The sequence below is a fragment of the Hylaeus anthracinus genome, unplaced genomic scaffold (assembly GCF_026225885.1).
Source record: "Hylaeus anthracinus isolate JK02 unplaced genomic scaffold, UHH_iyHylAnth1.0_haploid 11997, whole genome shotgun sequence".
Taxonomy (NCBI): Eukaryota; Metazoa; Arthropoda; class Insecta; order Hymenoptera; family Colletidae; genus Hylaeus; species Hylaeus anthracinus.
The window spans coordinates 7679620-7693015 of record NW_026534344.1 but is presented as its reverse complement, the minus strand read 5'-3'; the positions used below and the strand labels follow the sequence as shown (position 1 = coordinate 7693015).

Sequence of the window (13396 nt, the reverse complement as noted above, 5' to 3'; positions counted from 1 at the left end):
TGGAAAGAATAGATTACGTAATCGAGCGCGAGCGTGATCCGCGTAGCCCATGGATTATCCACGGGACAAATTTGTATTCGTGGCTTGCAATAATACATGAAAATGATTTTCGGATAACTAAGTATCGGATATCCTGACGTTATCCCGACCTACGATCGAATTATCCCCATCGTGACTCGAAGAAAATGTTTCCGGAATTATTAAACAAAGCAACCAGCAAACTCGAACGTCAGGCTAAATGTTTTCGCGATTAAATCGAATTATTGTGCATTACTCAGGGCTGCCATTAGACACGCATGCATGATCACGACGAGCATCGGGGTAGCGAAACTAGCTCGAATCAAGCCTGAAATATTCTGGATCAGGGATCCTCGATAGCAGCCATATTGGTTACTACGGGACAATGAATGAAAATTGTGGAAGAATTTTTTAAGAATTCTATTGAGCAATGGCTATGTTGAATCGTAATAAATAGGACGCACAGAAATAATAATGATAATGTAAATAATAATAGTAATAAGCAGAGTGATGAGGGATAAGTAAAGTCCAGAAGGACTCCATGAGATTAAAAAGATTGAGAAGCACTGTTCTAGATCATATGACCGCTGTTTTGGACAATTTTCGAGACGATTCCATATTTATGATTGCCTCGGGCATTATTGACGTTGATAATGATTGGTGAAGATGATGGCCATTGTTAAAAGTAACGCTGTACAATTTGTTAGGGCTACATCGATCTTCGTTGCATAATTCAATAGTAATTAGTGATAGGTTCTCCAGAAGTAATTTTCACAAGAGCCAAACGAAGTAAAATTCTCGCACTAATGTTTGAAATTTACGAAAACCTACTTCCTATGCAAAATGGAAATTCACTTCTCGAATTCTCTGTCGTGATGAAAGAATGCGAGGTAGGCACGAAAGGAAGGAAAACGTCTGAGAGACATCCATACATGATCCGCAAGGGAAACGACGAAGGAAAAGCGCGACGTCCTGTGACGTTTACAGGAGTGTAGGGACGGAAAACTTGCACGGTGAAAATTGTAAAGTTACAACAGAGTAATACACGGCTTCGACGCGTTCCTACTACCCTAGTAACATATTTAATATTACTTGATATTTACGTTAAATTATTAAATTAAACAATTCGATGACCCGGTTACCCTGGATACGCGATACAGTCCCTGCAAAATGCCCGTTCTCGGCTTATTCGTCGCTGTGTATCGATTTTCCGTATAGTTAACGGCGGAGGTGATGTAAGTATTTTGTAAACTATAGCAACAAAGTGGGAAACTTCGCGGAGAAGCATAACGCGACGGTCTCGCGGACGTTCCCGCGTGGAAATTGGCGGGAATCGCGTGAAACGTTTAGGGTCAATATTCGAACCGATCGAAACGCAAATTTCAGTCGGTTCACCTCTTTGAGATATCTGCTTTCCTGGTGTATGAGCACCACTCAGCACACCCTCTGGATTCAGGTTTAAGGACAATCTTTTATGAGATAACATATATCTGTACTCCAGTGCGGTAAAGTGTAAATAATACAGCATCAGTGAGGAAAGTATAACGACAGTTTTAACCTGAAATAAAACAATACAAGCATGCATTCAATGTTGAAGTGGCCAGCCACAGATATGACGAAGTTGAGATATAAGTGCAATTAAGAAACGCCGTCAATCAGCTAGAGAGATAAGATACAAATTTTGTGCTGTGAACAAAATTCTATTAAAGAATGAATATGTATTTATATATATGTATTTACAAGTGGTTATATGGATATATATATATGTATATGGAATGCGAGAGAGTGTGTGACTTTGAAACAGGATTCGTAATATTAAAGGTACAGTATTATATCGATAGTTTGCGAGGCATGTTTATATCTAGGATAAGAAGAAATATGAGTGTCATAACTATTTTAATTAGTTCCGCATTTAAAAAATAAATCAATCAATCAGTCTGGATTCAGGATTCACACAGGACATGATGAAGCAATGTAATCAAAAATTAAGATTATGATGGAACAATAAAAAAATATAGACAAGAAACAGAAATAAGTGTGACGAGCTAAGGGAGGCATATAGATTATATTTTATGAAAGTTTACAATATATGATTACCATGTTGGAGGTGTAAATTATAATGTAAATAGTCACTTAAGAGTATTAAGTATAAATCTAATATTAGACAATGGTGTATAAAGAAAGAAAAAAAATACCTAAGGTCTCCTAAAATGAAGGTGTTAAAATAAAATAAATAGGGATGCTTCATACCAAACGAGTTATTTATAAGAAGCTAATAAATAAATGTATTTTTGAACGTAGTTTCCAACTGGGGGCGTAGCTCAGATGGTAGAGCGCTCGCTTAGCATGCGAGAGGTACCGGGATCGATACCCGGCGCCTCCAAAAATTTTAACTGTTTATTTTTTTATTTTAAAATATTTTTTTGTACATTAAACAGCGAAAAGTAATAAATATTTTTAATACAATAAACATAATATAACGAAACATTAGTTTATCAGTGCCACAAATGCAGTTAATCTCTCGAGGGACGAATCTTAAATGCACTTTCTTTGTGTTCTAATCGAGTACATGCAAACCAAAGCAATTTTTATCTCAAAATCGCATTTAACATACAAATATGCTGTGTCACTTTAATGTGGTTCACGAATTAATTCTAAAAGGTATTGCGATCATAAGTAATAATAATTATGACATAAAAACAAACGTACAGCAAAAGCAATTGTGTCAATATCTCTCAAGATGTTAATTTGTAACACTTCACACTTTCAAGCATATTCACTATTATTATATTGAAAATATAAAAACATATTTTTTCATACATACAATAATATGAAACCTGTATTTAATCTTTCATATATAAAATACGACGAATGTGTAAATATTATATTCCATTGCAACAAACTAACTGTATTTCAAATGCTGTCTATTTTTCCAGATGTAATAACATTTATACTTATGCTCAGGTTTGACGAATGCGTACCTCCTCCAAGGTGAAGTTAAGGAGCCGCTCATGAACTACAAAGGGGCGAAAAGATCTTACTGCCCCGCGAAGGATTACGAACAGCCCCCCGATAGGCAAAACACTTCGATAAGATTGAGACAATTAAGATCAGAAATGCGTCGCACCACTTCGGTCAAAGGAGAAGTTCTCGACGGATATATTGTCACTTCGGATGACGCGCATCAGGTAATTACATTTTCAAATTAAAATTCTATGCTTTTAATACCATGGACACAGTATATAATAATCACATCGATTCTCATCTGCTATATGTATAAATAAAGTATGTAATTATTGCACTCGGCAAAACAATCGAATAAATCTAATTTCTAATTGCTAAGAAAATCGAAAGTGTAGCATGGAAAGAAATGTTGTCGCACGAAACATTCGTACATCGATTTATGGACGCTGTACACTTAACATTTCAGACAGTGAACTACGTTAGTCATGGCCGAGAGAGCCCATTGGAGGTATAATGCGCGTAAGACATCGCGTTTGCAAATTTCTCAAGCTTGTCACGTATTGAGTTTTTGTGTTTGTCTAAACGAACTAATTTAATCGCAGTGTTTTCTAATCACGAGTGCTGCTCCATCTCGATTAAAGCTTAGCGACATGGCCGTATCCAGGGAGGAGGAGCTGGATAAAATTTCGAATACAATTTACAGACTTCGCGCACACGCAAGACTTGGAGAGATTGAAAATCTAACTAACTAAACTAACTAATCGAGAACCACCACCTGCTATACCATACTTAATGATTTTCCGTAGACGGGACATTTTTTTCCTCATTTTTTGCCTTCCCTCTTTCGTTTTGAACCACTCATGCTTCGCGATCCCAGAGCGTGGTGAATTTAAACCCTTGACATCTTACATATGAATGTACTATTAAATTGAGATATATATCGTCAGAGCGAATCGTTGGATCCTCGAGACATGAGAAGAGAATTTATCACTGGGTTCTACGGAAGTGCTGGAGAAGCTGTTATCACACTGGACAAGGCTGTATTTTGGACTGACGGAAGGTATCACGTTCAGGCAGATAATCAGCTGGATTGCAATTGGATACTCATGAAACGCGGCAGAGAAGAAGTAAGTTCAACCTGAATATGTTTCCAAAACTCGAAAATTGTGTATATACAAATTATCAAAAGGTTCTATTACTATTAAGGTAATCTATTATTATTAAATAATCGTCGTCTTAACAAAATTGTGGATCTCTGGGCAAATCAGTGCAAAGAGTCCATTAAATTTATTTCGTTAAGATATGTCGTGGTCTATGCTTTTGATCTAGAACAACGGTATAAATAAAAAACTAAACTCGTTTAGATATTGTAGACTAAAAAATAATTGCCTTCATTTACAATTTCGTCATTTGCCAAGCAAACCTCGACATAGTGTGGCAAGCAATAACAAATTTTAATGATAATGTCAACGTTGCACAAATTAGCTTGAAGTTCCTTATTATTAGTCTGTGGGGCGCATAGATTCGTTGAGACGGCACTGGTCATTCAGTAGTATTACGCATAGTGGCCTCCTCAATGAAGCTGTGACGTACTCCCTTGACTTACGCTTTGCGCCGTCAGAGGGCAAGGAGGCTCAGCGCTCTCTCGCTGTTGAAGTTGTGCACCGAATGATACATAGGAGCCACGCTCGACGAGAAAAGTTAAGATCATACTTCACAGGATCATTTCTGTAGTAGATCTAACTAGCTCTGTCCTCAAAAGCAGAGTTGATGCAGCCACGATGAGGAGACGTAGCTCCTTTCCCTGAGCGTGAGGAAGACTCGAGAAGTTGGCTTCGTTCAATTTCTCAGTCATCGATGATCGTTCACCTCTTGTACTCAGTACGAGAGGCCTGGGAAGTGGGGCGTTCTGAGTGGTCGCTTTTTTAATTTAATTACAAACGTAAAAATTCCTCTTTTTTGTATGGAACGTGTAAATGAAGAATATTCATTTACTGATTGAGATTGTGTAACATTAGTTTGCAGTTGCAACACTTTATTTTAAATAAATTCTTTTTTTAATTACTTTATTTTGCCGTGCATCGCTACTGCAAACATTAATGACACATTTTATTGAGGTTCTGTTTAGGAAATAGGAACTATATAATATTTATAGTATCCTTATCCAAAATAATGTTTGTTAATACTTCAACGACACTTGTTTATGTTGTTATGTTTACTTGTGTATCCTGACATAAGAAGTTGTAAGCGTGTAAACAAACAAAAATGGAGATAACTTGTTATACTTTCAACACTACGCAACTCGTGTTGAATGAAGTTTACCACTTATGCTCCATTCAATAAACAAATTCTTTTGTATAGGTTCCATCCATAACAGAATGGTTGAGACACGAGTTTCAAAGTCGAGTACGAGTGCGTATTGGCGCTGATCCAACACTCGTATCTGCCGTCGACTGGGAAACGTGGGAATATGAATTAGGTAATGAAACTTGACGTAAAAGCCTTAAATCCTTCAAAATAAATAAACGCTGCAATTTATACACACTCTCATACTATTTCTCATATTTACATCGCGTAAACATTATTATTGCATCGCAAATTAAGCAATTCAGAGCTTCAAAGAAATTAATGTCTGTCGTTCAAATGATTCTTCAGGAGGATTCTTTAGCTAATAGATTTATCAATCATTAAGTGACCCTACTAGAAATCAAATCATCTCCCACGTCCTTCCAGAGAGATTTTCCCTAAATTAACGCTAGCGTTCGTGTTCAGCAAATTCGTCCGTAAGATTGGTTCCTGTCCATAACAACCTGGTGGACTTGATCTGGCAGGTCGGTCGACCGAATTACAATCCGCACGCGGCTTATCCGCTCCAGGACAAATACTCTGGAAAAGCCTGGCAGGAGAAAGTCCAGATGGTACGAATGGAAATGGAGGTCTGGAGGGCAGACGCCCTCGTCCTCACAGCTCTCGACGAGATCGCGTGGATCTTCAACATTCGCGGATACGATCTACCAAACACGCCCGTTTTAAGGGCGTACGCTGTGATCACGCATAGATCTATTCACCTGTACGCGCCGCGACAGAAACTTCTGCGATCAGTCGACGAGCACCTGAAAATGGACTTTTGCAGTCACGAGAGCTGCGTAAAGTAAGTGACCAAATAAATACATATATAATATCTACTTCATTCTCGTGAGAATTAAATCACTGGCCTAAGAAAATGATCCAAGAAAATTAATTTTTATTGTTGTTTAGATGGCACAATTATACAAGTATTTGGTACGATCTGCGAACAATGTCTCAAGCCTGGAACCTTGTGTGGCTGCCAACGAGGTGCGGTTACAGTCCAGGCGCTTCCATGGAAATATTCAACTCTGTACGTATGAACTCGAATTATTCACCCATACAGTATTTCTATGCAACATGCTCTTGTTTCCCTTTCACAAATCATAATTCAGACCAAGGTTCCAATCTCCAACCAATTTAATACACATGCCTACATTTTTATTTTCGTGCATCGAAACTATGCAAAATTCATTTATTTGATTCTTCCGATTGTTAATCACGATTGTCCACGTAACACTGTTTAGCACTGTAACGAATAGAGTTTGAGAAACACTGATCTAAGCAACGTCAACTCGGTTGCGTGCCAATTTATCGAGTTCAACCGCGCGACCATTAGAGCGGATAATCCTAGACGAAGAAACATCTTCTCCAACATGTTACCCTGCCCCGTAGAGCTTGTTGAGCTTAGCTTGATCGCCGCGTGACGGGCTGACACACCTTCGTAGACATAGTCCAAACACGGACGGTTCCCTTTCTAACGACGCACAGTATGTATTCTCATCATTAGAATGCTGCGAGGGGGGAGGGCAAAACAGATTGAACGAAACGCTGCTAAGTGGTTACGTGTACGCGTGGCCGAGGTTGCAACTGGTGGGGAATGATTTCACTTTCTTCTCAGCATGATAGCCGGAGCTACGGGACGCCTGGACGCCCGCGGCACCAGAAATCAGGGAGCAGTGCTTCGCTCGTTACAAATGGATACCACATATGTAGGCGAGGTTTTTCTGAAATAATGAAACAAATGGATACCACATTGTGATTGCGACTCGCGATGACAAATGTGCGGAAATACGCTGCTAAGAGTCAATATTTTATGTTATATTTTATGAAACGAGCGGCTAAATTCACTTCAAACGACGATATGGATAGAAAAACGTCGGTGCTGTTTGATCCTCAGCAGGAGAAGGAACGCGTAGTGTGCACCTGAAAATCGTTAAGGCAGTCGGAACGGTCAGGCCCACGGCTAAACATTCGAATTTTGAGTCTTCGAATATTCGAGAGGGTCGCCGGGTCATAAAGTACCATTTCCGTTGGCCTTGACTAGGAGAAAGTTTTCCCTGCAATGTTCCTCGATGCACACACCCTCGTCCCAGAAGGGACAATTATCCTCGAGCACTCGTTGTGTTACGTTCGAATATCGGACAAAGGCTCTTCCGGCTCCACGCGAATCATTGAGGAATAAATATTATTAATTAATTAAATTAGTAAACGCAATTTTATCCCCACCTTATCTTGATCCCTTCAACTCATCCCTCTATTGCAAGTACCTGCATTATCAGCCAAATATCTGCGAAGAGTTAATAAAATTTCGCTGTCGCGTCTAAGAAGTTACGCTTCATATCAAAGAAAAGAAAATTCCTTCGATTACCAAAGTCTCAGTATTTATGTATTGAAACTATAACAAATTCTGGCATAAGGTTAAGACAATCACCCTTACAGATCCCCCAGGAGAAACGCTTGCCAAAACCATCGCCAGTGCTCAGCTTTCGAGCGCAAAAGAACAACGTCGAGGCGGAGGGAATGAGAAGGTCTCATCTTCGTGACGCAGCGGCGATGTGCGATTTTCTAGCGTACATGGAGGAACAATACGAGCTGAATTCCGAAGGATGGGACGAAATGCAGGTTGCGCGTTTGGCTAACGAATTTCGTTACGAGCAGGACAACAATAAAGGCATCTCCTTTCCAACCATTGCTGGATACGGTCCACACGCGGCGATCCCTCATTACGAACCTAATAATCTCACGAACCTCAAGATTGGGAAAACGTCTACCTTGGTGGTGGATTCTGGGGGACAGTATCTAGGTAAACAGCTTCTTCATTTTAGATTTTCGCGGCTTTAAGCTTTGAGTCGTAGACTTGCTTATTTAAAATGGGTACTTGATCTGTTGGATACTTCGAGCCCTTGGCGATTCGAAGTCTAAAATCCTGACGGTCAAAAATAAACCTACACCGGAAAAGGTCTCTTGGAGTTAGTTTATGATCTGAAAGAGAAAGTCAGCAGACCTTTTTCTGAGACAAGAGGGCACCGATAATTTTCGTTGCATTTTTTCACTGACGTCGAAATACTCGGTTCGATCGTAGTCTTCTTGAGAGCAACATCCCAGCTCCTAACTCTCTGGTCTAAATAAAGAGTGTCTTATAAAAAGGAATAAATGAGTGATAATTATTTTCTAACTCCAATAACCAATATGATCTTATACAACGAAGAGTTACAGTTATTTATTAAACAATAACTATTTCTCAACAGACGGGACGACCGATGTAACGAGAACTCTTCATTTTGGAACACCAACGGAGAAGCAGAAGAAGGCGTACACGAGGGTGCTAATCGGTGCGATACAATTGTCATCGTTGGTTTTCCCCAGCGGTCTGAAATCCAACCATATGGATGTCCTAGCAAGATCACCTTTGTGGAACGTCGGATACGATTACTTGCACGGAACTGGTCACGGGATCGGTCACTTTTTGTCCGTCCATGAATGTTTGTATCGTTCCGTTAAAGTATTCAATTATTATCAAAATTAACACCTATACCTTTACTAATATTATAAAAAGGAAAAATTGTATATGTAGCGAGTAATCTCTGGAACAACTGAACCGATTCTTAAAATTTGTTAAGGGATCGGTCACTTTTTGTCCGTCCATGAATGTTTGTATCGTTCCGTTAAAGTATTCAATTATTATCAAAATTAACACCTATACCTTTACTAATATTATAAAGAGGAAAAATTGTATATGTAGCGAGTAATCTCTGGAACAACTGAACCGATTCTTAAAATTTGTTAAGGAATAGAAAGCTACGATATTCCTGAGTAATTAACAATATAGACGTATAATCATAACGTTCACATTTCCAGCGCCCATCAGCGTATCGTACGCGCAAGATCCATCATCGGACAAAGTGTGTGGTCCTGTGGAACTAAAACCAGGATACTTCCTGTCCAATGAGCCAGGATACTACAAAGAAGGAGACTTCGGCGTTCGCTTGGAGAACATTCTTGAAGTCATCGAAGCGGGCAAATCGGTGAAAATAATTCAAATAATTATTCGAATAATTCAATTAATATCGATTGATTCGACGACGCCAGTGTTAATGTAATTGTATAATCTTCCAGAGAAGGACGGAACCGTTTTTGAAATTCAGGGATGTCACCTTGGTTCCTTACGAGCCTAAGCTGATCGACACGAGCATGTTGAATCCGTCACACGTAAGTCTATTCTTGGTTTCTTGAGAGGAATTTGCATGAGGCCCACTTTCGAATGATAAATTCACTTGAAAGAGACCTGGATGAAGATTTTCTGCATCAGAATTAAAGAAAATATTGTAAGTGCAAGAGAAGAATAAAGAATAAGCCTTGTATTAGAATTATCGTATCGAAGTCACTTATATGTAAACTATCAATTTTAATAGATCGATGAGACTTTCCGAATAAAAATGAGTCCAAACACAATCTAATACAAAAACTCATTTGTTGAACTCTAAAATGTTCCGTTTTACGTGTAATTAAATATAATTCGAATAAGATTATGTTTGGTCTAATGCTTCTTGGAAATGTTAATTTTCAGTAATAAATGCACTAGGGAATGGAAACAGAAATGTTTCTATTTCATAGTTAATAGACTTTTCATTGATATTAATCGTTAAGAAATTTTTCCCACGATACAGATACGGTGGTTGAACAATTACTATCGGCGTATCAGGGAGGAAGTAGGTCCAGAATTGAAAAAAAGATTGAGAATGAATGCTTTCGACTGGATGATGAGGAAAACTGTAACCATTCCGGAACCGAGTCCTGTCGATGAAGGATTACTTTTCGACCATTCTCGCTCGGCGCCTTCCACTTTCGAAAAGTTCCATCTATTAGCGTTTATTACGGTCATTTATCATGTTTTATCCAGTAAGTAAAATCCGGATGAATTTTCTTTATAGATAAAAAATATATAATACATATTGTTCTTCCGTGTTTTAGATTCTCTAAATTCGTGGAGTTAATTAGGAGGAAGAAAGGTATTGAAATTTGTAAAAATTTAGTGAGTAACATGAAACGTTATGTCGTTATTAACTTAATTATACAAAGAAGAATTTATTTCGTAAACTGTATGTAGACTTATAAATATATATTATTTTTTTATGTTACTGCCAATACTAGGTACAAAAAAATAGAAATGGTAGAGAAATTAAAAAATCGTAGGTGTAGTGAATGTCTACGAACAAAAAATGGTATTGTGCATAGCCATGTGAATGTTCATGTGTAATGTTTTTTTTTTGTAAATACACGTAATTTATTGTATAAAAAAGCGTAGATATAAGCGAATATTGTATTTTAGCAATGAAAAGGTATAGAACTAAAAGTGCAGAGCTTTCGAACGAAGAACTTTATTTATATCGAAAAGTAAATCGGGTGTTGAAGAAAAACAAACTTTCAGTCAGATTAATGAGGATTATTTCCTAACTGCCATAGAAGACGTAACGATACATTTTATTTTTGTCTGAATGCGACTCTGTATTTCTTACCTTATTGTGTTGTTAATGTTGTACGAGAAATGGAATAAAGAATTATCATAAATAAATTGTAAGCTATTCTAATTCGCTGTTTATTACACATTGTGCCATTTGAGGTAAGATTAATTAAATTGAAGTAAACACAGTTTTTATTACCTTTAACATGTTATTATTTACACAACAATATCTAAATACTTATATTATTTTTGGATACAATGACTACAGATTACTTTTTTTGTATGCTCTTTTCCTCATTTTTTTGTGCTGTAACCATCCTAGGAACACTAAAATGTTCAATAATATTCGCTGCAACAAAAGTAGTAGAGCATTAATAAATATCTAATATATAACTATCCTTGACATTGATGTACCAATATCTATTTTTCTGGACATAAACTCACCTACTACTTGTTTATCTAACTTATACTCAAGTGCTATTTTTTCTGTGGTATATTCAGTAGGGTTATTATTATGATCTCCAAGAAAAGTCAAAGCCTGCCTTAGAGAACATTTACCCTCAGGAATCACACGAGACTCATAGAATCCAAATTCAAACGAAGGAGAGATAGTTCTGTCTAATGGTAATGGCCTAGATGAGGCTGGCTGCTTTGCTGATTCATTCTGGTGATATATGGAAAATTATTTTTTTTTTCACAAGTAAACATTATCACTACCAAGTTACTGCCAATAATATAAATCATGAATTTATAGAAGCCTTGTTAGAAGAGAACATACATTTGGATCATTGGAGGTGACATAAACCTCTTTCAAGCGACTGTCTAATTGAGCATTCTTTTCATAATGTTTTTTCATAAAATCCGGATCCACTGAAACAAAGAACCCAAAAATTAAAAACAATGTTATTCCAAGAGTGATATAGCTCTGTATAGTAATATTTATTTTTGTAATCAAATGAAATACACTAGATTTGTTAACTCACACTTATCTACAAGTTCTTTTTGCTTAGCTGTCGAAGGATATTGTGGTGCAGCTGTTGGTTTCTCTTTTGAAATAACATCATGCGCACGATGCACTATGTTAAATGTGCGAATTGGTCGCATCAAAGTAGAATATACTTTTCCCATTTCTTAATTTTTTATCATAAGATTACTACTGGATAAGAGTGGTAACGAGTTTGCGATAATCATAACCTAAAATTCACTTTGTTCTACATTTTCTAAAAGGGAACTGGTAACATAATTTAGATCTTATGGGAAAAATACAGGATTTAATATATACAAACAGATATAAATAAACTATAGTATAACAGAGTTAATGTACTTTTGTATGTAAGAATTAGGTTAATGACATAACCTCATAACCCACACCGGCTCTTCATAAGCGCTACTCTTGGTTGTTCTTGGTGTACTATACTTCTTAGTTTTACAGTGGCGCTATCGGTGGCAAAATGCCCAAGATTGTAGTGAAAATGGTTCCCGCCGTTGCTATTAGATAGCGCGACTAACTAAAGGGGTCTAAAATTGTCGCTGCATTAAATAACTATTCATAAAAATGATTTGTTTGACATATTAAGTAATATATTGTAGTGTTATAAAGCAAGTAATCGTATTAAAAAATAAATGATTAATAGTTCTTGGTGGCGCCATCGGTGGCAAAACGTCCAAGTTTGTAGTGAAAATTCGAGGACAAACTTGGGCAATTTTCCGATAGGGGCGCTGATCATACTCCGAAATTAGTTCGGTATGTTGACCGCTAGTTGGCGACACTAATTTCCAGCGGGAGATTTGAATTGCTCTTTTTAATTAAAGTTTATTAGAAGCATTTGTAGATACTATTGAGTAGTTTAAGAGTCTTTTTTTTTTAAGAGATCAAGTGATTACTTTAAAGAATGATTTGTATATTTTACATTGATTTGGTACTACGAACCATAACATAAAAACGTTAACTGTGAGTTGTCTTTTAAAGATAGATATATGCTGTTGCGGACTTTTTTGTTGAACTTTTTATGTTCAGCAATTCTTAAATTTGAAACATCACATCGATATGATAATAAATGCCTGGCTGAATGTAGAACAAAAACATTGAAGAAAACGTAAGAAAATCTTTTGTTGTTTGAAGTAATAATAGAGAAATATAAGGAATTGGGATTAAGCGGAAATGAGATAGACAAAGTCACTGCGGTGTTATACAGGATACCACAATGCAACCATTGTGATAAAATTTAGATAAAATTTAGATTGTTAAAGGTCTAAAAGGAATTGGGAATCATAGGATTCATTTCTTTAATTTTGTTACAAAGGAGGATTAAACCACAACGTGTTTTTTTTTTTTTATTTTGTATTTAATATATAAAGTTATCTGCAATCAAATTGTATTCATTTTATTTCACTTTATCTTAATTTAAATTTATTATGCATTATTGAATATTTTATAACTATTAGAAGGTGATAAAATATTTGAAGAAGTTCGTTCCTTGAACAGTTCCACAGAGGTCTGATAATTATTATTATCAACAATTTCCAAAGTTATTTATATTCGTATTGGAAGAGTTACAGATGTGTAAGTCAAGCCATGTCGGAGTGTTAACACGTATACGTTTG

General features: G+C 36.8%; 2 protein-coding genes and 2 non-coding genes across 6 annotated transcripts in view; 3 read left to right on the top strand and 1 right to left on the bottom strand.

The window, feature by feature from the left end:
• The window catches only part of LOC128889673 (xaa-Pro aminopeptidase 1-like), a 41566-nt gene extending 30651 nt beyond the window's left edge, over nucleotides 1-10915 (top strand). For 2 of the 3 annotated variants that reach the window (XM_054147509.1, XM_054147511.1), the window contains exons 3-14: nucleotides 2983-3206; nucleotides 3449-3490; nucleotides 3930-4109; nucleotides 5344-5461; nucleotides 5755-6133; nucleotides 6241-6361; nucleotides 7771-8134; nucleotides 8580-8813; nucleotides 9190-9356; nucleotides 9448-9540; nucleotides 9999-10230; nucleotides 10303-10915. In XM_054147509.1, the coding sequence (XP_054003484.1) occupies nucleotides 2983-3206; nucleotides 3449-3490; nucleotides 3930-4109; nucleotides 5344-5461; nucleotides 5755-6133; nucleotides 6241-6361; nucleotides 7771-8134; nucleotides 8580-8813; nucleotides 9190-9356; nucleotides 9448-9540; nucleotides 9999-10230; nucleotides 10303-10325 (2177 nt within the window). In that variant the 3' untranslated portion in view covers nucleotides 10326-10915. The remainder of the gene's footprint in view (nucleotides 1-2982; nucleotides 3207-3448; nucleotides 3491-3929; nucleotides 4110-5343; nucleotides 5462-5754; nucleotides 6134-6240; nucleotides 6362-7770; nucleotides 8135-8579; nucleotides 8814-9189; nucleotides 9357-9447; nucleotides 9541-9998; nucleotides 10231-10302) is intronic. The other variant, XM_054147512.1, reaches the window with a different exon arrangement.
• Nucleotides 2329-2401, top strand: Trnaa-agc (transfer RNA alanine (anticodon AGC)). The gene has a single exon. It is a non-coding gene; the product is annotated as a tRNA-Ala (tRNA).
• Nucleotides 4686-4900, top strand: LOC128889908 (small nucleolar RNA U3). Its single transcript, XR_008460514.1, has one exon. It is a non-coding gene; the product is annotated as a small nucleolar RNA U3 (small nucleolar RNA).
• Nucleotides 10916-10966: 51 nt separating the features above from the next.
• Nucleotides 10967-11928, bottom strand: LOC128889676 (protein NDUFAF4 homolog). The gene is made up of 4 exons (XM_054147518.1): nucleotides 11776-11928; nucleotides 11571-11662; nucleotides 11237-11456; nucleotides 10967-11141 (listed from the first exon to the last, which is right to left on the bottom strand). The coding sequence occupies exons 1-4, from the start codon at nucleotides 11918-11920 to the stop codon at nucleotides 11062-11064; spliced, it is 537 nt and encodes a 178-aa protein (XP_054003493.1). The 5' UTR covers nucleotides 11921-11928; the 3' UTR covers nucleotides 10967-11061.
• Nucleotides 11929-13396: the final 1468 nt, after the last annotated feature.